This window comes from Oryx dammah, unplaced genomic scaffold (assembly GCF_014754425.2).
Source record: "Oryx dammah isolate SB20612 unplaced genomic scaffold, SCBI_Odam_1.1 HiC_scaffold_24, whole genome shotgun sequence".
NCBI lineage: Eukaryota > Metazoa > Chordata > Mammalia > Artiodactyla > Bovidae > Oryx > Oryx dammah.
In genome coordinates, this window is record NW_024070208.1 from 77,119,860 (window position 1) to 77,141,549 (window position 21,690).

General features: G+C 46.0%; 1 protein-coding gene across 6 annotated transcripts in view; it reads left to right on the plus strand.

Moving 5' to 3' along the window:
* The first annotated feature begins 13,055 nt into the window (after nucleotides 1-13,055).
* TPP2 (tripeptidyl peptidase 2) overlaps nucleotides 13,056-21,690 on the plus strand; it is a 61,908-nt gene continuing 53,273 nt past the window's right edge. For all 6 annotated transcript variants that reach the window (XR_005725746.1, XR_005725747.1, XM_040267419.1 and 3 more), the window contains exon 1: nucleotides 13,056-16,097. Coding sequence is in view for 3 of the 6 variants with exons in the window: in XM_040267419.1 (XP_040123353.1) it covers nucleotides 15,933-16,097 (165 nt within the window). In the remaining 3 variants the exon portion in view is untranslated. The remainder of the gene's footprint in view (nucleotides 16,098-21,690) is intronic.

Here is a 21,690-nt window from a genome sequence, read left to right on the forward strand (position 1 = left end):
TAGTATACACATGTGTATACATGGGTGTGTGTATATGTATATTTAGGATGTGTGTGTATATATATTATATATAGTATATATGTGTGTATGCTTTATATATATATCATATATGAAAGCATGTCAACAGTTGCACAGAGGAAATGTTCCAGATTTGTAGACTAACCAGGGAGGTTCTTTCATGCAATGACTATCAGAGCTTTGTGACACAGTATTGAGATATTGTCTCCATAAGCTCTAAGGTGTTTTTAAATCACCTTCTCACATGAAACTATCTACAGTGTTGTTATTGTTGCTCAGTTGCTAAGTCATGTGTCCAACTCTGAGAGCCCATGGACTTCAGCATGCCAGACTCCTCTGTCCATGGAATTTTTCAGGCGAGAACACTGGAGAGGATTGCCATTTTGCTTCTCCAGGATACCTTCCTGACCCTGGGCTTGAACCTGTATCACTTGTATCTCCTGCACTGGCAGGTGGATCCTTTACCCCTGCACCACTTGGGAAGCCCCCGCAAATCTCACCATCTCGTTTCCATTGCGAACCATGTGTCTCTAGTTACCTACTCAAAACAAAGCACAGAGACTTAGGACACAAAGGTAAAGACGTGTGAGGTCCTTGAGAATGATGGGGGTTATATCTTATTTATCTTTGTGTTCTAATTATCTAGCATTGTGCCTTTTCTAAAATGGACACAAATATCCATTAAAAGAATATAATTCAATTCAAGCCAATAGCGTTCTCACTATTCACTGCCTACGTAAATACATTCATGAGTACCAGGCTAATTACAAAATAAATGGAAAAAAAATAAATGAAACTGTAATTTGTAGTCCTTGATCTCATGGAGGTTGCAATCAGCTATGGAAACAAACACATAAAGCAATTCAAGAATAATAATCCAACTCTTTGGGTCGCTTAATGAGGGAAAGATTAATTTTTCCCTATAGATTTTCAGAAGGATGAAAATGAGCTAAATGAAACTGAAAGTCAATTTATCAACTGCTTCTTCATTGAACATGCAAATTTGTTCAGTTACAAAGACATCTGAATTTGATTCTTAGGTTTGCTATTTTCGTTAATGGAATGAGGCAGAAATTAACAGTGACATCATAATAAACTCGAATGGGAAAAACAAAACAAATAAGCCAGTGTTGATTCACTTGAAATTTAACATCATCTAATCTGGGGAAATATCCTAAAGAACTGAGGGATTGCTGCCCCCAAGAGGTTAATCAAAAAGCTCCAGAATTAAAAGGATGACTCATTTAAGTTCAAGAGTCAAACAACTGAGAAGTGAAGACGTAGGGTTGGCCTTATTTTATAAGAAAGGGAGACCCAAGCCCACTAATTCTGGAAGGAAAAAAGAAAAGAAGGTTGTATGAAGCTTGTCAACAAGGAGAGGAGTTTGTAGCAAAGGAAAGAATAGACTGTGTGTTTTGCTCCAATGAACATCAATGGCGACTTCTTTGGGGAGTCTTAGCAACTTCTAAGTTTTTTCTTTTGTCACTTTTGCCCTTATTTCTCTGTGGATTAATAACCGTGAAGCATACCTAAGGGGCTCTGTCAGTTCAGTCGCTCAGTCATGTCCGACTCTTTGTGACCCCAGGGACTGCAGCACGCCAGGCTTCCCTGTCCATCACCAACTCCTGGAGTGTGCTCAAAGTCATGTTCAGTGAGCCGGTGATGCCATCCAACCATCTCATCCTTTGTCACCCGCTTCTCCTCCTGCCTTCAATCTTTCCCAGCATCAGGGTCTTTTCTAATGAGTCAGTTCTTCACATCAGATGGCCAGAGTATTGTAGCTTCAGCTTCAGCATGAGTCCTTCCAATGAATATTCAAGATTGATTTCTTTTAGGATGGACTGCTTTGATCTCCTTGCAGTCCAAGGGACTCTGAAGAGTCTTCTCCAAACCAAAGTCCAAAAGCATCAATTCTTCAGCAATCAGCTTTCTTTATGGTCCAACCCTCTATGCTCTATGCTTATTTCAATTATTTAAGAAAAGCTATGGGGTCTTGTCTTACTCAACAATAGGCCAGAGGAGGGGTAACCTCCATCAGAATTAGCCCTTGGCATTTCCCTGGTGGTCCAATAGTTAAGGCTTCCAATGTAGGCGACACGGATTTGATCCTTGGTTGGGGAATTAAGATCCCACGTGACCCCAAGATTCGGTCAAAGAAAAAAGAATTAACCCTTGCATGTAGTAGAAATGAAAGCCTGTAGACAAAATCTCTGCACCATGGAGCTCTTCTTAAAGTAACAGGCAGAAGGAAAGGAATGTGGGGCCCAGACTCTTCTTGTTATTCAGTTGCTACATTGTATCTGACTCTTTGAGACCACATGGACTGCAACCCCCAAGCTCCTCTGTCCTTCACCATCTCCCAGAGTTTGTTCAGATTCATGTCCATTGAGTCGGTGATGCCATCCAACCATCTCATCCTCTGTCCTCCCCTTCTCCTACCTTCAATCTTTCCCAGCATCAGGGTCTTTCCCATTGAGTCAGTTCTTCTCATCAGGTGGCCAAAGTATTGGAAGTTCAGCTTCAGCATCAGTCCTTCCAATGAATATTCAGGGTTAATTTCCTTTAGGGTGGACTGTATTGATTTCCTTGGAGTCCACGGGATTCTCAAGAGTCTTCTCCGGTACCACAATTCGAAAGCATCATCTTAAAACATGAGTAGTTTAATTGCCAAAAGTCTCTAATAGCAAATTGTTATCTGTGTCAGTTTCAGGAACTCCTCGTATTAACTCAAACTTCTAACATTCAGTTAGAAAAGCGTATGTAAATCAGGTGGGCAGAAAGAGGAGACAGTGGATGCTGAAACCAACCTTCATCTCTGTCATTGGATGTATCTGGGATTTATGCTTAGAGATTCACGTGTCCACCAACTTGAGAGCTTTGTTGTAAATGCTTTGCCCCTAAGTACAGCTGACTTATGTCTCCCTGTGCCTGTCCTGACACCCACTTTGTAATCCCACACAGAGGGACTGGTCATGTAAACTCCTTTGCCAATTCACACATGTACTGATGCTCCTCCAACCAAATCCACGTCATCCAAGATGAGGACTGCATCCCACTTTGCACAAAGACAACGTCCACCAGGCAAGCTGAGTGACACAGAAACCGAATCTACCCCTACGAGGTGCCTTCCTTCCCTTAAGAGCTAGAAGAGGCTGGTCAAACTGGCTATGACAAGAGCCCTGCAATACCAGGGCTCTAAAAGCAGAAAGAGCTGCAGAAGGGAGAGGGGAGGAGATTAACAGCAAGCAGATGGACGCTTGTGATGGAGACACAAAGATGGGATCCAACGAGTCTGGAAGCGAAGGTAAATCAATTTTAGGACAGATGTCGGCTGGTAAGGATGGAGCCAAGACAGTCAGAAGCAACAGCTGAGGATTCTCTAGGCAAAAAGCCCAAAATGAGTTTAAGGGGAAATTAGCATGTTTAAAGGGGTGACTTAGAACTCACTAGTTCTAACATGGTTGCCGTCTGTTGTTGGTTAGTCACTAAGTTGTGTAGGATTTTTTGTGCCCCCATGGACTGTAGCCCACCAGGCTCCTCTGTCCATGGGATTTCCCAGGCAAGAATCCTGGAGTGGGTTGCCGTTTCCTTCTCCTGACCCAGAGATTGGGCCTGCATCTCCTGCTTGGCAGGTGGATTCTTTACCATATAGTCCTAAATTCATCTTCATCAGGTGGACATTACAAAGAGCATTGGATGTGTTCTTAGACTTCCTTTAATTACTAAATTACCTCTGCCTCATTGCATGAAGGATTTCATAGTGGCGATGATGTAGGTATTGAGCAATAGAGAATTTTCTGCTATAGCAGTAAACAAGGGTGTCACAATCATCCGCCTTTGCAGCCCTCCACCTTGAGCCCTGAGGGAGCTCAGGGCTGAAAAGAACACCTGCCTTCTAGCAGCCATCAGAGTGCAGGCACTCCCTGCTTTGAGCACTGAGGAAACACAGGATACTGGCCCCAGAGAGTTGAGGTGCATATCAAAGGAATGACCTCAGAGAGCCCTGGCTCTTGCCTCTTCTCAGAGAAATGCCCTAAATCCCTGGACACATCCAGTTTCTTTAATTAGCAGTACCTTCTGATATTCCCAAGTACCTGCCCTTTGTTGCAAAACTCCTACATTTCCTAGCTCCTCCCCTTGCAGAAACTTGCTGCAGCTTCGAGCAGTTTCTCAGAGCTACCTGAAATGCTGTCTCACGGGCTGAAATAAAACTTAACTCTCGTCTCCGACATTAGGCTTTTTTTTTTTTTAATCACCAGTATCCATGCCAAACAGGCATGTTGTCTTAAGCTCTGCCTTTCTGAGCTTCATACAGAGATTTGTAATATATCATCCATAGATGTTTATGAAAATGTCTGTAATCGCGGGGAAGCCTCATGCTCAGTCGTGTCGGACTCTTTGCGACCCCATGGACTGTAGCCCACCAGGCTTCTCTGTCCATGAGATTTTCCAGGCAGGAATATTGGAGTCGGTTACCATTTTCTTCTCCAGGGGATCTTCCCAACCCAGGGATCGAACCCGAACCCGAACCCAAAGCCAAGTATCCTGTGTCTCCTGCAGGCAGATTATCCCTGGCCTTCAATAAATGTTGTTTTTTGTAGTTGCTGTTATTGTTTTTGTTCAGACTAGAAGTTCAGACTATACACAAAAGTTAAAATCACAAAGAACTTTTAATGTGGAGACACTCCTGAAGACCTAGCGGGAGTTGAATACAGATGTGGAAGCCATGGGGTTGTAGTGAATTCAAAGAGACGCCGCCAAGATCCCACGGCAGGAAGCACTGGGCCCAGCTGCTGGCTGTGAGGTCACAGGCAGCCTCCGCATGTCAGCCCTATGAAATGGAGTCTTTCCTGCCATAGCAATCAACAAGGATGCCACAGCCATCAGCTATTCTGGCCCTCCAAATGTGAATTTCTGAACCCACAGGCCGCCCAGGCCAAAAAACAATCAATGCCTGTGATCTGGTAGCTCTCAGTCTGCCACCGCTCCCCACTATGAGGAGGAGCGAAGCATGTGAAAAATCTCATCACAGGATGCTGGTCCCAGATAGCTGAGATACTCATTAAACGAATGATTTCAGGAAGCCCAGATTCTTGCATCTTCCCATACATATATATAGCACAACAGTGCTATATATTTCTTAACTTGAGATTTCCTGGTTTTCCTTAATTAACAGTAATCTTTTGGTGTTCAGACTACCTGCCCCTTATTATAAGCTTCTATATAACCTGAATCCCCATCCCTCACCCCTACCTCCACCCTCCCATCCCACTCGCCCCCGCCATTGTTTATAAGTAAATTTTCAGCTTATCGTCAAAAACCAGCTATGAAAAACCCCCTTTGAGGTTCAGCTTTGTTAGCCTATTTTTTGAGTTAGAGTGGAAAGTGATTTTTCTACTGAGCTAATATTTCCATGTGTCTGCATCAATTTTTATCTCAGGAGTAAATCTTTTCAGATATTTGGTGAAGAAATTCTCCTCTTTGACCATTTCACTCTGTAATTAAAACAGTGACTATTTTTTAGCTAGCAAAAACAAGTCCTTACCTTGTATTTAAAGACCCTGCATCCTCCAGAAATAGGCGGTAAATGTGAAACACCTTACTAAAAAAGAAATGTAAGCAGCATCTCGTCTGGAGAGTCCACGTTCCAAAAAAACTGATTCAATGACAAAGTGAGGACGTTTTTAGCATGCTTTCCCAGCTGAGACCAAACAGATGCCTTCCCGTTTGAGGGGGTGCAACAGGGAATTGTCTGAGCAGTCGTCATGTACTTATGCTCAACAGGATTCAGCGTAAACAATGGGAAAATGCACTCTGGTAGGAAATTGATATTAGATTGTTTCCTTGGAGAGATTCATACTTAGAAATACAGGGATGGCTTGTTGTCTCAAAATTTTCATCTCTGTAGCCAGAATGGTGTGTTTCCCAGGTGAAGCAGTGATAAAGAACCCGCCTGCTGATGCAAGAGGCCTGGGTTTGATCCCTGGGTTGGGAAGATACCCTGGAGATCTGGACTACTGGAAATGGCAATCCACTCTAGTATACTTGCCTGGAAAATTCCAATGACAGAGGAGCCCAGCAGGCTGCAGTCCATGGGGTCTCAAAAGAGTCGGACACGACGGAGCACACACATGTATGTGTAGGCAGAATGGTGGGCTGCAAAGATGACATCCATGATGCCAGTTCTAGAAGCCATTAATCCTAAATAGTTATGAGGTGCCTACTGTGCACGAGACACATTGTTCAGAAAACCTAAGAGGCTATTGTATTAGACTTCTTGCAAATGACCTAGCTTTTGACGCACGCAGTGCCCGGCTTTGCCTCACAGCCAGGAGGAGTCTGGCATACCACCTGCCCCCGCCAGTTTTGGTACCTTCCTCATTCCTCAACGAAGAAGGTTGTACATCCTGGGGAATCCACTGAAATGTCAAATCTAGGGGACAGGGAGGGTGGTCCCTCAGGAATGAAGGGCTGTAGAAGATGGAAATGACACGGGAACTGTGGATGACAGTCCACAAAGGAACACGCGCCTAAGTCCTACATGCAAGTATCATGGCACAGTCGTCCTTCTGTGGTTCAAGGATGATTCGTCCAGCTGTTCCTGACACTGAGTGTCTCCCCTCTGCTCCAAATTAAAAAAAAAAAAAAAAAACGTTCCATTGCATCTTTCTAAAAGAGAAAGGGTCAATTAGAAGTAAAGGAGCAATCCAAGTTTACAAGTTTGGTTTTGCTTCCCTGGTGGCTCAGATGGTAAAGAATCCGCCTACAATGCAGGAGACCTGGGTTTGATTCCTGGGTCGGGAAAATCCCCTGGAGAAGGGAATGGAAACCCACTCCCGGATTCTTGCCTGAAAAATCCCATGGACAGAGAAGCCTGGCAGGCTACAATCCATGGGGTCGCAAAGAGTCAGACAGGACTGAGTGACTAACGCTTTCCATTTCTTTTCTTTATATACTTGACATAACTTATTAGTTTTTTATGTTTCTAGCATCCCCTATGCTTTTTGTCCTCTAGCACCTATCAGACCAGCATCTTTAGGGTGGTGCTCTGCTGAGACTGATTGACCAGAGTTCACTCACTGCAACAGAATCACAAGTTACCCAGCAAGGTGGGACACCAGCCTGTAAAGGCAAATTCTAACCAGATGGTGGCACTGTTGCAAAGGCAAAGCCGAGGGAATAAACCTAAATGAACTGGTTTTGATAAGCAATATTTTCCAGAGTTTACACACACAGACACAGAAACAGAATTAAAGCGTGTATATGACATTTTTACCCCTGTTAAGGATAACTCTAATTGTAGAACTAAACGCATACTTTACCCTTGTGGCCACTGCAGCACGCTTTCCTACAATGTGTAGCTTTGCAGTTTACTTTCTTCTATCGTCAGTTCTCAGTTGTGAATATCACAATCATTTGATCACTAAGAAACAATTGAAATGGTTAAAAATTGGGAATGTTTTTAAAAATTTGGTATATTCATGGAACTATATAGAGATCATGTATACAAATGTTTTAAACTCTGAAAATGAGAATAATGCAATGCTAGATGAAAAGTTTGTATATGAAATTCTAATCCATAGTAAAAGTCTAATTTTGGCTATTGGTGTCTATTTCAGAGCAGTGGAATTACAATGCTTTTAATTGTAATCAAAGGTGCAATGAGGTATCACCTCACACCTGTCAGGCTATTATAAAAATTTTAAAAAGAGAAGTGTTGGCAAGGATATGGCAAAATTGGAACCCTTGTACACTCTTGATGGGAATGTTAAACGATGCAGCTGCTATGAGAAACAGTTCGAAGGTCACTCAAAAAATTAAAAATAGAACTACCAGATGCTCTGGGAATCCCACTTCTGGGTATATATTCAAAGAACTGAAATCAGTATCTTGACGAGACACCTACAGTCCCATGATCTTGGCAGCATTATTCATAATAGCCTGGATATGGAAACAACCAAATGCTCATCAACAAGCAAAGTTAGTGAATATGTTGTCATGCTTCTAATCGCTCAGTCATGTCTGACATTTTGTAATTCTTTGAGACTGGAGGTGTATTTGGTTAAAGCGAATTAATTTTTAAAATTCTAAGTTCTAGAAGTAGTAAAAAAAAATAAAACCAAAACTTATCTGTCCATGTTACGTTTCACCAACAATGGAGCAAACTGTCTGATCTATTTATCTCAAGAAAACAGGTGTTTAAGGTCTCTTTACTACATGCCTCAGTTGATTTTTTTTCTATTTAGTTATTTCTTTCGGGCTGAGCTGGGTCTTCATTGCTGCGCGCGGGCTTTCTCTAGCTGCTGCTTCGTTGCGGTGTGCAGGCTTCTCTTTGCCGTGACTTTTCTTGCTTTTCTTTGATTCAGTGAGCATGGGCTCCAGGCACGCAGGTCTCAGTAGCTCCGTGGCACGTGGGATCTCCCCGGGCCAGGAATGGAACCGGTGCCCCTTGCATTGCAAGGAAGACTCTTAATCTTCCCTGCACCACCAGGGAAGCCCAGCCTCAGCTGATTTTTACAGACCGTTTCTTACAAACTAAATAATCCTTTTTTTAAAAAAAAAAAAATTGATTTGCCTGCTCTCTGGAAGTCTTATCTTTAGGTGGCGGGATGCTAAATGATATGATCGGCCCCACACACTGAGTCACTACGGCATCCGAGCCAGCTGTAATAATAGTGATTATTTGATTATTTATGGTCTCTGTGGAAGGTACTTTTTCTCATTTAACCCTGATAAAACCTTCAGATTTGTAGTTGAGGATACTGAGGCCTTCTTAAAGGTCATGAAGCTAATGAGTGGTAGAGCCAGTCCCCAGAGGCAAGACCCCTTAGCTTCTAAGTGCTTTTATTCACAAATTCTTGGGCTCTCTCCATCGAGTCAGGAAACGGGCTCATCATTATGCTGTCTGTGCTTAGCTGCTCAGTCATGTCTGACTCTTTGTGACCCCATGGACTGCAGCCCGCCAGGCTCCTCTGTCCATGGGGATTGTCCAGGCAAGAATACTGGAATGGGTTGCCATGCCCTCCTCCAGGGGATCTTCCCAACCCAGGGATCGAACTCAGGTCTCCTGCATTGCAGGTGGATTCTTTACCAGCTGAGCACCAGGGAAGCCCTGGGACCATCATTAGGACTGGGCTTTAATTGGATACTGAACCTAACAAGTTTTCCTGGCACTCTGAGTTTGGGCAGATGGATGGGACTTCAGAAATCCCGTGCAGGTGTGCAAATATCAAGAGCTGCAGTGGTTGGGCTGGTCCGGCCTGTGCCCGTCCTGTTGAGAGAGACCTGCGGCTCTGAGATGCCTCCTGCAGTGACATCTCAGAGGGCAGGAACTGTCCTTGGGTAGTTCCTGCATTGCACAACTTAATTCATGTCTGTCCACGTAAGCGTGATTTACTGTCCTGGGATTCAGTGGGAGCAATGTGTTTGCTAACTGATACACATAACAACGAGGGTGGAACAAAATAAATACCACATGCTCTGTTCTAGGCAAAGCTCTTTCAATTAAGTAAGATGAAATTCCAAAGACTATGAAATAAAAGTGTTTAACATAAGGAGGGTGGCCTGGAGGGCTGCAGTCCAGGAGGTCACAGAGAGTTGGACAGGACTTAGCGACTAAACAACATGGGGGGACCACCATAATCAAACCAAAAGCAGCAGCTCAGTGGGCTAGGGCTTTGCTGAGAATATGACAGCCCTGGATAATGGAGTGTTCTCAGCCCCCCAGCAGTGGGGCTCAAGAGCCAGCTTTCAAGAACCTCGCTCCAACCCTCCATCACACACTACACGCCCGTCTGCTTCTTTCATCCGCCTGAGCACAGGACGACTCTTGGTCTCTTCAGCTACAGCCAGATAGAACATGGGGACATCCTTGCTGCCCACATAGCGGGGACCATGTGCCTTGTGTGAAGGGAAGCCTCAGCTCGCCCCATACTTCTTAAATGAGGACCCACCATCGCGATCTCCACAAATAATCAGTCCCAATCCACTGCATGTATTTTGTGCGTCCGTTAAGTCTATTGGCTCCAAACGTCCTCTGGAAGCCAATGGATTCACTATTCTGCCCACTTTCTACTGATTCTGCAGAAGGAAGGGGTGCTCTCTGGTCCCAGCGACAGCTGGTCAGAGGGGTAAAGGGCAGCTCTGGTCCCAGAAACAAGAGGAAAATGGAGGGAGACTTACACTGTGGCGTGTGCTTGTTTACCTGCACTAAATATCTGCAGTTAAATGCATCTCATCTCTCCCAGTATTTATTTCCTTCCAAAGGCACCTCTCTCTCCTCTGTGAAAAACTCACACTTGTCCTATTTATATAACACTGACTCTATTTCTCAGGAACTGACAACTCTAGCCTTAGTATGCTAAGAGCACATGCCCTGGGGGACATGTTTAAACTTTCCTAGATTAACTGATAATAAAATGTACTGTTTTGAAATTGATTCAAAATCTCCCCTCCACGCCCCCCACCAACCGGCTGTAACTACAAAGGAAGGAGCCTCCGTTAACTCTTTCCCATTCAAACGAGTAAACTGAAGTCCAGAAAGGTTCACTGTCTTGTTAAAATGACAAACCAATGAACTAGGACTAAAGGTCAGGTCTCCAGACTCCTAAAGCCAGCCCCTAGTTCAGTTCAGGCTCTCAGTCGTGTCCGACTCTTTGTGACCCCATGGACTGCCGCATGCCAGGCTTCCCTGTCCTTCACCATCTCCCAGACCTTGCTCAAACTCATGTCCATTGAGTCGGTAATGCCATCAACCATCTCATCCTCTGTTGTCTCCTTCTCCTGCCTTCAATCTTTCCCAGCATCAGGGTCTATTTCAATGAGTCAGCTCTTCGCATCAGGCGGCCAGGGTATTGGAGTTTCAGCTTCAGCAGCTCACATCCACCTCCCAGTACCAATTTCTGCGTGGGGGAGACATGAACGGCCCTCTGACATGCTCCCCCTCAACAGGCACTGATTCTGCAGAAGGAAGGGGTGATCTTCACCTTTTCAATTTTCCTAGGATTTTTTTCCCATGCTTCCCTTTGCCCTGAAAGGCAAGACTGTCCTAAATGTTCGGCTCCAGGCTCTGGGTTTATATCTACTCCAGAAATTCTTCACCCTACTGCTAGCCCTCGGAGGCATACAAGCAGGTATTTTTCATATGTCGTCCAGTTTTCCCTCAATATTCCCAGCAGGAGTCTTGATCCAAATTATCTAGTTTATTATTTCTCTTATTGAAGTTTCTCGGAGCTGGACCTGTGTTACATTGTTTAATTGAGTTCGGAGGTAGAAAGAATAGAAATAGAGAGGATGGCAAGTATCACTTAAAGTATTTAGAATCGTATAAGTCTTAAGACTAAACGAATAGATATTATTTACATCTTGGCATAGTGAATGTTTGGTATGATGAGCAAATCTTTTGAACTGAGGCATCTTTGGAACGGCCTTTCTATGGTTATAGAATTTCCCACATTATCAGTCCTGCCTGCCCATGCAAGAAGTCAGAACTTAATCTCCCAGCCTCCTTTACAGCTAAGCACAGACCTGGGCCTTAAACTTTGAGGAACACATTGGTTCATCCGGCTGTGCCCTGGAGATTGTCCAGGCAGTGGGCCTGTACTCGAGGCAAGGACGGCCTTTGCCTCCGGGGGGCGGCAGTGCTTAAGTCTGAAGCACCTGAATCTCCGTTTCTCTGGTGTGAGCTGTTGTAATCCGCATTCTCCGAGAAGCAGATGCCAAGCCTGGCTTCAAGGAGCAAAGATGCTACCGGGGGAAATGCCTGGGCGAGGAAAAACGGTTAAGAGTCCACCAAAGGTTTGGGAGAGCCGTGAGGGCGCGATGCGAGCCTGACCCCTGAGTAAAGACGAGAAAAGCCAGCGCTGGGTGCCCCGCAGCCTAGCGAAGGCTTGGCAAAGCCGCCGGGGGGGGAGGGGGGGGAGTCCTCCAGCCCCAGTCGGCTGTCAAGGAAGTTGCTCATCTCACAGGACCCGAGCGGCCCTCTCGTCCCTTCTCCCCGGGATCATCGCTCGGGGGCGGGGGCCGCCCACGGGAGGAGGGGCCTCGCTGGCAAACGGCGCTGAATTGCCAAGCCCGGCATCTGGACACGTGGGATGCTTTCCCAATCTCGGCGCGGCCTGGGATGCTTGATCAAAGGATATTCTGTAAATAATACGGTGCCACAATAGTTACAAAGCAGGTGAGTCAGGGGAATAGACTGCTGTTGCCCGCGCCTCTGCCTTGGCACGCTGGCCCCCGGCCCCGCAGGTGCTGCGGAAGGGAGGTGGGCCTGGAGACACCTGGCACAGCGCTTCCGGCTCCGACAGTGCTGCGTGGGAAGCTGCGGGCGTCCCGCCTGGCACTTCACTCCGGATACCAGGCCTCGCCCTCCTGACCCTGCCGTGTCCCGTCCTCCCCTTCCTCCTCCTCCCCATTCCTAAGCCCTCGTTGTGTTTATCTGTATCTTCATTGTTTCCTTCGGAGAGCCAATGATGGATGAACCGTTGAGCTGTTTGTCCGGTTCCGCAAACGGACTGAGCATTGAAAGAGTTGCCTTAGCTGGGCATGTCATTAAATCCAGAGAGCAGCCGGGGTAAAAACAGAGTGAAGAATACTGGGGCTCCAAGACAAACCATAAATGACTTCGTCCTGAGCTCAAGTGATTTCAGAGGTTTTAAAAAGCAGTGGTCTTCAAACTGTGGTACAAAGTCCTGGATAACTTCAGTCCAATCAGTTTCCAAAGGCTTAAATTAAATGTCCTATCTCCTCTTTTCCAAATTGACCTGCTTGAAGACGTGCCTGTGATGGAAGGACATACTGCCTTCCCACCTGTTTCACAGCTGGGTCTCCTGCTTTAAAAATAAAAAGGCATCTTACTATGGTGCATCTCCTGCCGGTGAATCAGCTTCTTGGACATCAAATAAACGGACGATTTGAAAAACCATCAGCAAAATCTTTAATCACAGCCCCAAAGCATGCATCTCATGCATCTGTTTAAGACCTGCATTTTCAATAAGAATTTTCTTTTTGTTCTGTAATTTTTATCTTAATCAAATAGTAAAGCTTAGGATGTATATTGTTTTGATCAACCTGCCAATAATTGAAAGATAATCTAAAAGAAAAATATTAACATTTTGATCCCAGGAAAATTTTTAAAATATTAACATACATATTTTTGTTGCAGATAATAAATGATCAATAGGACTTTCCGTTATAAATATAAATTACCTTAGGATAAAATTCTGTGTAGAATGATAGAATTTCAAGAAAGAGCAATGTCAAATGTCTGATTGAATTTAAATGGAATATGTTCACGTATATAAACGTACAATGCTAAGTGTCAAACAACAAGAGTGTCAAAGAGTAACATTCAACTAGCTACATTTAAATGAATGACATAGAAGTTTAAAGAAAGTCAATATTTATAAAATGTCAGATATTACATCCCTTATTCCTTGACAGTATGATGACAAATTCTAAGTTATATTAAAACTATATAAGAAGGTACATAATCTTTCTAAAATATTTTTATGGGATATGTAAGCAGAAGAAAATTTTTAAACACTGTTACAGGAATCCAATAAAAAGCCTGCCACTTTGGTTTCATAGTGAACAGTTCATTCCCCACCCATTCATTGGGTGACACTCCAGCAGAGCTCGACTGGTGTGGTAATCAGAGACAGACAGAATAGAGATCCAGCTTTTTCATCAATTCATTTTGTAACCTGTGGCAGTCAGTAAACCTGTCTATCTTTGCTCCTCATCTGTAAAATGAAATGATTGGACAACAGTCGAACAGTTGAACCTGGAAGCTATTCCATCCACTCTGTCACTACATGTTTTTCTTGAATGTCTTCTGAGTTTGTCCTTCTCTTTTCTTTCTCAATCACTGTAAGTCCCTTTTGAGGTAACATAAACACAGTTGGGAGTAGGAAGGAAAACTGTTAACTATCCTGTTTCCTCTCCACTAAAGAGAACGTGCTTCTCTAAGACTTATGGAGTAGAATGAACGGGCAAGTAATCAATTCAAAGAAACTGCACAGCCTTTACGGTAATCTTTGAGACTTCATGGAGAATCCCCCAATCCTGTGAAGTGGAGACTGGTGTACCTAGGATTTCCCTTGACACCATGCATTCATAACCTGGAGTCCATGATAGAATCTGAGGGGTTCAAAAACTCGAGTAGAAAAAGATAAATACAGCTTAACTTCCACTAAACTTTTAGTTAAGTATGTCCTTCAATTATAGATGTAGGTAATAACCAGAGTGATATTAGCATTACTGTTTGTTCCTGTGTCACCCATAAAAATCAGCTTCTTGTCATAGTACAGGTCTCAAAATATCATTTATGCTCTTTACTATTGTGCAATTACGGGCACTTATTAGATTTGGCACTAGCTCCTGTTTACTTTATGCAAAGAAGCATAACTACATACACACATGTACAAAACTATTTCTGTATAACAAAGTTGGTTTTCATATTTTGATAGCTATTTCAACATAATTTCTTCTGTAATTCTCTATATTTTATGAGTTTAAAATTGTTCTGAGAAGCTGACCTTAAGGCTGACCAGATTGCCAAAAGCATCCATCCTTGGCACATCCTCACAAAGACTGAGATTACCCTGGCATGAATACAGACAGAAAAATCATTAACGGGCCACTGGGGCAGCATGGAGCAATTGATAGCAGCCACTCTTAATCTGGAAAACTGCCAATTATGGCTCTGTCAGGGTTTCCCTGGTGGCTCAGATGGTAAAGAAATCGCCTTCAATGCAGGAGACCCAGATTCGGTGCCTGGGTCGGGGAAGATTCCCCCCCTGGAGAAGGGAATGGCAACCAACTCCAGTATTCTTGCCTGGAGAATTCCATGCACAGAGGAGCCCGGCAGGCTAGATCCAGTCCATGGTTCGCCAAGAGTGGACAAGACTGAGTGACTTTCACTTTCAGCTGAGTGACGAACCCTGAAGATCAACCAGGAACACCAACTTAAAGAGAGAGTCGGGGCCGGCGGGGCGTTGGGGGGTAAGAAAAAAAAAAATGTTTTTCAGAAATCCCGGAAGCCCAGGGTAACACAGGAGGATAGGAGGGGCCCATTTCGGGATGCTAATGTTACTGGCTACCGAGGGCGATGGAATGGCCAGCAACCCGCTTCCTGTTGACTGCAGACTGCAGCCCTGGCCCGTGCCCACCACCACCATCACCATCCTTCAAAGGGACACACCTTCGAGACAGGGGAACACCAGCCCGACACCACTGAATCAAAGAGCTCCCAACCAGAAAAATCACTCCCACTCTCCCAAATCAAAAAATTGATCTCCTGGCTTTTCGCCAATATCCGACACACCTACGGGGTTTAAGCGAGCTCGCGTGGACTCCCTTTGCTCGGGGTCCACCCGGGGTGTTCCGCCGCAGCTGACCACAAAGTTTCATTCATCCACACCTGCATGTTCAGAAACCATCGACTGTCAGAAGGGGGCTTCCCGCTCCTCCAGAGGGCAAGCCCCCACCTAGCCCCCACTTCCTTCTCCGTCCCCGCGGTGGGGCGGGGATACGCGGACGCTGTGCTTAGAAGCCGACCCGCCCCCTAAAAAAAAAAATCCCCGCCCCGTGCTTCTCTCTGGTTTAAGGCCCCGCGAGGGCTCCAGCCCCGCGAACCCCTCCGGCCACGCCTCAGGCTCCGCCCCCTTCTCTGCGGCCCCGGGTACCTCTCGGGCTCGGCTTCCGGAGAGCGGCGCCGTCGGCTCTGACGTAGCGGCGCGGGATTGGCCGGCCCTCCCTGGCGGCTCGGCTATTGGCCGGAGGCTGGCCCCGCCCATCCCGTGCGCACCTCCCCTCCTAACCCAGGCCCGCGGCCGCCCGGGTTGTCCTCGCGCCGCCGCTCGTCCGCGCGCAGCCCGGCCGTTTGCCTCCCCGCCACCCTGCAGCCTGCGTCCATGGCCACCGCAGCGACCGAGGAGCCCTTCCCTTTCCACGGCCTCCTCCCGAAGAAGGAGACCGGGGCCGCGGCCTTCCTGTGCCGCTACCCAGAGTATGACGGACGAGGGGTGCTCATCGCCGTCCTGGACACGGGGGTCGACCCCGGGGCCCCGGGCATGCAGGTGCGGCTGCCGCCGAGGGCCCCAGCGTGGGGATCGGGGGCGGCTGGGGGACGCGGGCCTCAGAGCCCCGCTGTGCAACCGAGGGCGAGCCGGGCGCCGGGAGGAAGCCTTGGGCTGGGAGGCGCGGGGCCCGGGGCGCCCGGGCTGGGCCCCGATGCCGGCCCAGACAAAGCAGCGGGGCCCGGCGCTGTCGTTCGGGGCGCTGAACGCCGACCCCCCACCCCCGGGAATCCCCCTTCAGCCTGGGCGCCGCCAGGCCCCGGTGCCGGCGGGCTCCCTCCTGCCCAGCCCAGCGCCCTCCTCCGCCGCCGCGGCTGCCTCGTGGACCCAAGCGGCCAGTGCCCGTTATTTACCATTTTATTATCCTGGGGAGGGTGGTGTGATGCTGGTGGGGAGGCTACAGAGAAGGGGCAAATCAGAACTTTAAGTGGTTTGGGTTTTTTTTTTTTTTTTCCTGTTTTTTCTCATTGTCGTTCGGGTGATTTGATTTGGGGTGGAATGTTTTTCTTTTTTTTTAATCTGGAAACAACGAAAGCCGCCGGTTTCAAGAAGATAAGTCAACTTCCGGAATTGTTTCCTCCGGTAGTTTTCTGTGTGCTATTTTTAAACCGTCTTCTGCAGTGTACTAGTTTAGGGTCAGCTGAAACGCAGGGCTTATTAGGCTTTTACGTAGAGAAGAAGCCGATTGAGTTTGTTGTTGTTTTTTTTGCGAACTCTTCCAGGGTGCATTCAATTATGCTTGCTTTTTTTTTCTTTTAATTTTTCAACCTCAAAATGTAAGACCACGTACTTTGTGATTTTTTTTAAAAGACGATTTTGTTTGACCTTTGGAATCGCTGAATCAAGGTACCCTAGTGAAAAAGGTAATTTTTTTAAAACGTTGTATCTCCGTTGAAAGCCTTCTGATTAAAGTTTTCAAAGTTTGGTTTTTGTAAATTTAGCCTTAGACTTGCAGGGAAACCGAGTAGTCAGCAGAACCTCAGCGTTGCTCAAGGTCCCATCTCTCCGACGTCTAACGTGGCTGATTGCTGATCTCTTTCCCTGTCAACCCTTCACCTGTATGGCTTAAAACCCTGAAGTTGAGGGATTCTCTCATGCCTCTGCCCTCTCAAATCCTTGATTGTGTTCTCTTATAAGCGAGATAGCAAGCATTTGGGAAGTTAGGATGTAATTCAAGGGGAAGAGGAAACAGGTCGGCTCGGTAGAGAATCCCCCCCCCCCCCCCCCGGGGAGTATCTTGCTTCCTCCCCTTAATTCTTGAGCAGCGGTCTGGAGTGCCAGTCACCTGCTTCTGGCCCTGCCGGGCAGCTCTGGAGCCTTGGAAGAGAAGCAAGTGATGCCTTCCCTCCTGCGCTGGAGTGGTCCAGTCGTGTTAATAACTCAGGAGACTCAGAGCAATGACAGCCATCACCTCCTGGAGACTTTATTCCCGGGTAGTAATGGTTTCCATTCCGGGGTGGTGTGTGTGTTTCCTTTTTATAGGGATAAGTGGGAGGAGAACAGCTGGAGGACATGGTTCACTGGCTCTTTTGTCAGGATAATAAGGGGATCAGAAGAGTTTGGAGGAGTACTGTCTGGGGAAAAGACGCTTTTGTAGAATCTCCCAGACCTGCTCATCCCGTCATTCCGTTCCTCTCTCTATAAAGTATAGGCAGTGACTCTCATCCTACCGCAGCTGCTCTGAAAATTGAGACGGTTAGTTACCTGTGACTGTTTAAAGAGCTCAAGAAAAGCGTTCAAGAAACTCATATTTTTAAGCAAGGCTTAAATAACCTTGAGGGAGTTTATGCTGGATCTTAAACCACCGGCTCTCTGAAGGATAAATGTGCATTAGGTGTGTGTATCCTCAGTTGCTTCAGCTGTGTCCAGCTCTTTATGACCCCATGGAGCCCGCCAGGCTCCTCTGTCCCTGGGATTCTCCAGCCAAGAATATTGGAGAGGGTTGCCATGCCCTCCTCGAGGAGACCTGCCCGACCCAGGGATCGAACCCTCATCTCTCACCTCTCCTGTTGTGGCAGGCAGGTTCTTTACCACTAGCACCACCTGGGAAGCCCTTAGGTGTGTGCGTGTAACAGTAAATGTTTGCATGACAGTGTATTTGAAGGGAAATGAAAACTTAACACTTACCTTCTAACAGCTTTGAGAGATTGGCCTAAATATGGCCATCCAAAACGAATTCAGTAAGGTGACTTGCAAACGTGAGTGAATTTTTAAGGTTTTTTTTTTTACCCTCCTTACCTGTAACAAAGGTGTTTTATAGATCTGTGTATGCATCATTAAGGTAAGAAGGTAGATAGAAATAAAGTGGAAGGAGCCAGTGAAATAGGAAGAGGCGCTTGAACTGGACATTGGAAAAGCCAGTGAAGTCTGAGCAGAGAACTGGAGGCACAAGGAGAACTTTGAGGAATGTGGTGGAGAGTCCCGTTCTCTGGAGATGGCCTCGGGCTCAGTTCTCTTTTGTGACAGCGTGTAGGCTTGTTAAATGCAGAGGGTGGCAGGATGAGAGGAGTAATAATTAAATAAGTGGTTAAGTCTTTTCCGTAGCAGATATTCAGGCATCTACGGTTTTGCATTAAAAGATGCTGGAGTTGTGCACACTGTAACTGGTAGCAGAGATTCATCAGGGGGCCAGCCAGAGTTCACGAAGGAGAGACGGAGCTTGGACAGGACCTGGAATTCAGGGGCCTTCCGGCCACCACTGCTCGTCATCCACATTGCCAGAGTACCCTTCCTTAAAAAATAAGAAAAAATCCTACTATCACACCCTTGCTTAATATCAAACCAACTATTTGGGCCTCCCAGTTGTCTTTACATGAAAACCCCAGTCCTGAACTTTGCACCGGCCATCGCCACCTGATTCCAGCTCCTTGCGTAACCTTGGTTTGCATCTCAGCACTTCTGTCCCCCGCCCCTGAATCCTGGCTGCCACCAACAACACTCTACCCCTTTCCCAGATCTTCCAGGTCTTTCCCCAGCACATGCCGCTACACATGGGGTTTAATCTGTCCGCAGGCCTTCTACAGGCACCTGTAAAGGCCTATTTAATCCCGTAACCCCCGGCTGGGCCCTCACCTGTTACCTTTGGGGATATCTGCTGATTTACTTCCGCCATCTCCCACTGCATGTATTGTGTATTTTTGTGTATATGCCAACCTCTGTGTCAGGACCTGGGACTTCAAAGAGGGATAGGGCCTGGTCCCTGCTGACAGTTCCTTTTCCCTCTTTGCTCTTATAGCGGTTTATTCATATCCTCCTGTAGCACTTAGCATTTCATTTTAGTCTCTTGCTTTTCATACCTTTTTCCTGGTTAAGTTAAAATTCCTCGAAAGCACCTATCCAGATTCATTTTCTGTGAAATGTGCTTGTGTTGAATGGGAAAAAAAAAATGTATATGTGTTTTAATATCTGTAATTTCCTCATGGGAAAAAAATATATAATTTGGGGACGGAGATTACAAGTAGTCCTGTAAATGTCTTTCTAATTTTATATTGACTAAAATATAATAGAGGGGGCTTCCCTGGTGACTCAGTGGTGAAGAATCCACCTGCCAATGCAGGAGACATGAGTTAGATCCCTGGGTCCTCCCCTGGGGGAGAAAATGGCAACTTACTTCCCTGGAGAATTCTATGGACAGAAGCAGCCAGTGGGCTACTGTGGGATCACGGTAAGACACAACTTAGCGACTAAACAACAACAGGATAGAGTACAGTGAAGAAATTATCATCGATGTGTGTTTAGTTACTGATAGTAGGTGCTGCCAGTTTCAAGGTTGCCTTTCCTGATTTCCTCCGAGCTGGGTTGTGTGTTCTTATGTCCCTTCCTGGACACTGTCCTTCACCTTTATTATTTGTTATCCTATGTCACTGTACTCTTGTCTCATTTGTCTTTCCAGCTGGATTGTAAGCTTTCCGGAAGCAAAGTTTGTCTGACTCATTTTATCACTGTTCTTAGAATAACAGTCATTTCATAGTGTTTGTTTGCAACATACAGTCCTTTGCTCAAAAGGCGTGTTTTCAGGATCGTCTCTGAAATTTCAAGTGAGTGCTTGCTCCTTCACTGCAGTTTGTGCAGAAAAATTGGCGAACTTCCCACTCTGATTCTGATTTTCTGTAAACCCTCGCCAACTTTGCCACAGTAAGTGTTTCACTGGAGATAAAAAGTAGCTGAGGTTCTTGATGTTGGGGAGGAACCTTTGGGCAAGTTCTGTGCTGTGCCGCCAGCATCGCCCAGGAAGCATCCCTCGGTCTCCCACTCCATTCCCAGGGCTTATCGCCTTTGCTGTCGTCACCGTAGCTGTGTCTTCAGTCCCCTGTGACCGTCCAGGCCTCACAGTAGAGGGACAGCGGTCTCAGGTTAGCAGTGCACTTTCCTCTCCTCCTGCCAGAGCTCCTTGCAGAATCCTCAGCCGGTGTGCCTTTCTAAAACCTTCCTACCCTTAAATTCCCTCTTGCGTCTTCTCTCTAGTGGAGTAGGTCCCTTCACCTGATGATGAAGGGAGAAGTACACAGATAGAAAACCATACATATGAGAATTTTTCATGGGTAAGAGAGAGGTCCTAGTGAGTAAAGCTGATCGCAGTAGCAGATGCTGAATAAAGCACGAAATCCTGTTAGGCTGTCTTCCTTTGCTCACACACTGATGAATGGGGTCTCCAGTGAGAAGGATCCGTGTCGGACTTGTTAGCGATCTCTTACGATTCTTGATCTCAAGGCACTGATGTTGTTTGCTTTATTGAATGAGAAAATGAAGGCAAATGGTTTGTATTCTTAGTGCTATGATGCAGCTTTCAAATCACACACTTACTTGGAAAACTTTTTAAAATGGATTATTTGCGTATGGTCTTAATACATGATCCTAGCTAGTTTCATAGAGTTTATAGGAGAGTTTGCACTTTTCGTAGTGGTTTCTGTTTTTATCTTGTTAGATTCTCTTACATTTTTCTTCATTCCTGTATTTTCATTTCATGTTTGAAGAGATTTAGCCAGTCCCTTCAAAATCAGTGTCTGATTTAAGTCTTATCATAATCTTGTCAGGGTTGGATATGATTTCTGCGGTGACTTTTAATTGTGATTTGGAGCCTTCTGAGTGTATTAGAATACTTATTCCTAATATAGACAGCCCCCAATAAATAATCACCCAGTTTAAGAATTTTATCACCAAAAAATAACAGGAGTGCGGCCCCCGACAGAACTCTCGGTGCCTGGTTGGTCGATGATTGAAGTGAGATCTGCGATCCACCAGCCACCCACTAATTTTCCCTTGTAAAGAAAAAAGCGTGTGTGTTTCCTCCACTTAGTGAACTCCTCCACTCTGGTGCACCTTAACTGCAGGATTCTGAGGACGCTGCAGTGGTGGGTGGGTGTGTGTGTGGCGGGGGCGGGGGGGGGGGGTGGCGGTGGTGGGAGAAAGACTCCTAGGATTGGACCCTGCACTTCAGCCCAAAGAGGGTGAATTCTCGGGTGCAAGGGGAATCTGAGGGCTGGGCTCTTGGCACCCTGTAGGCATTTTTTTTTTTTTTACATTCCTGTTTCTCTCTTTTTTAATTAACTTGTTTTCAATTGGAGGCTAATTGCTTTACAGTGTAGTGTTGGTG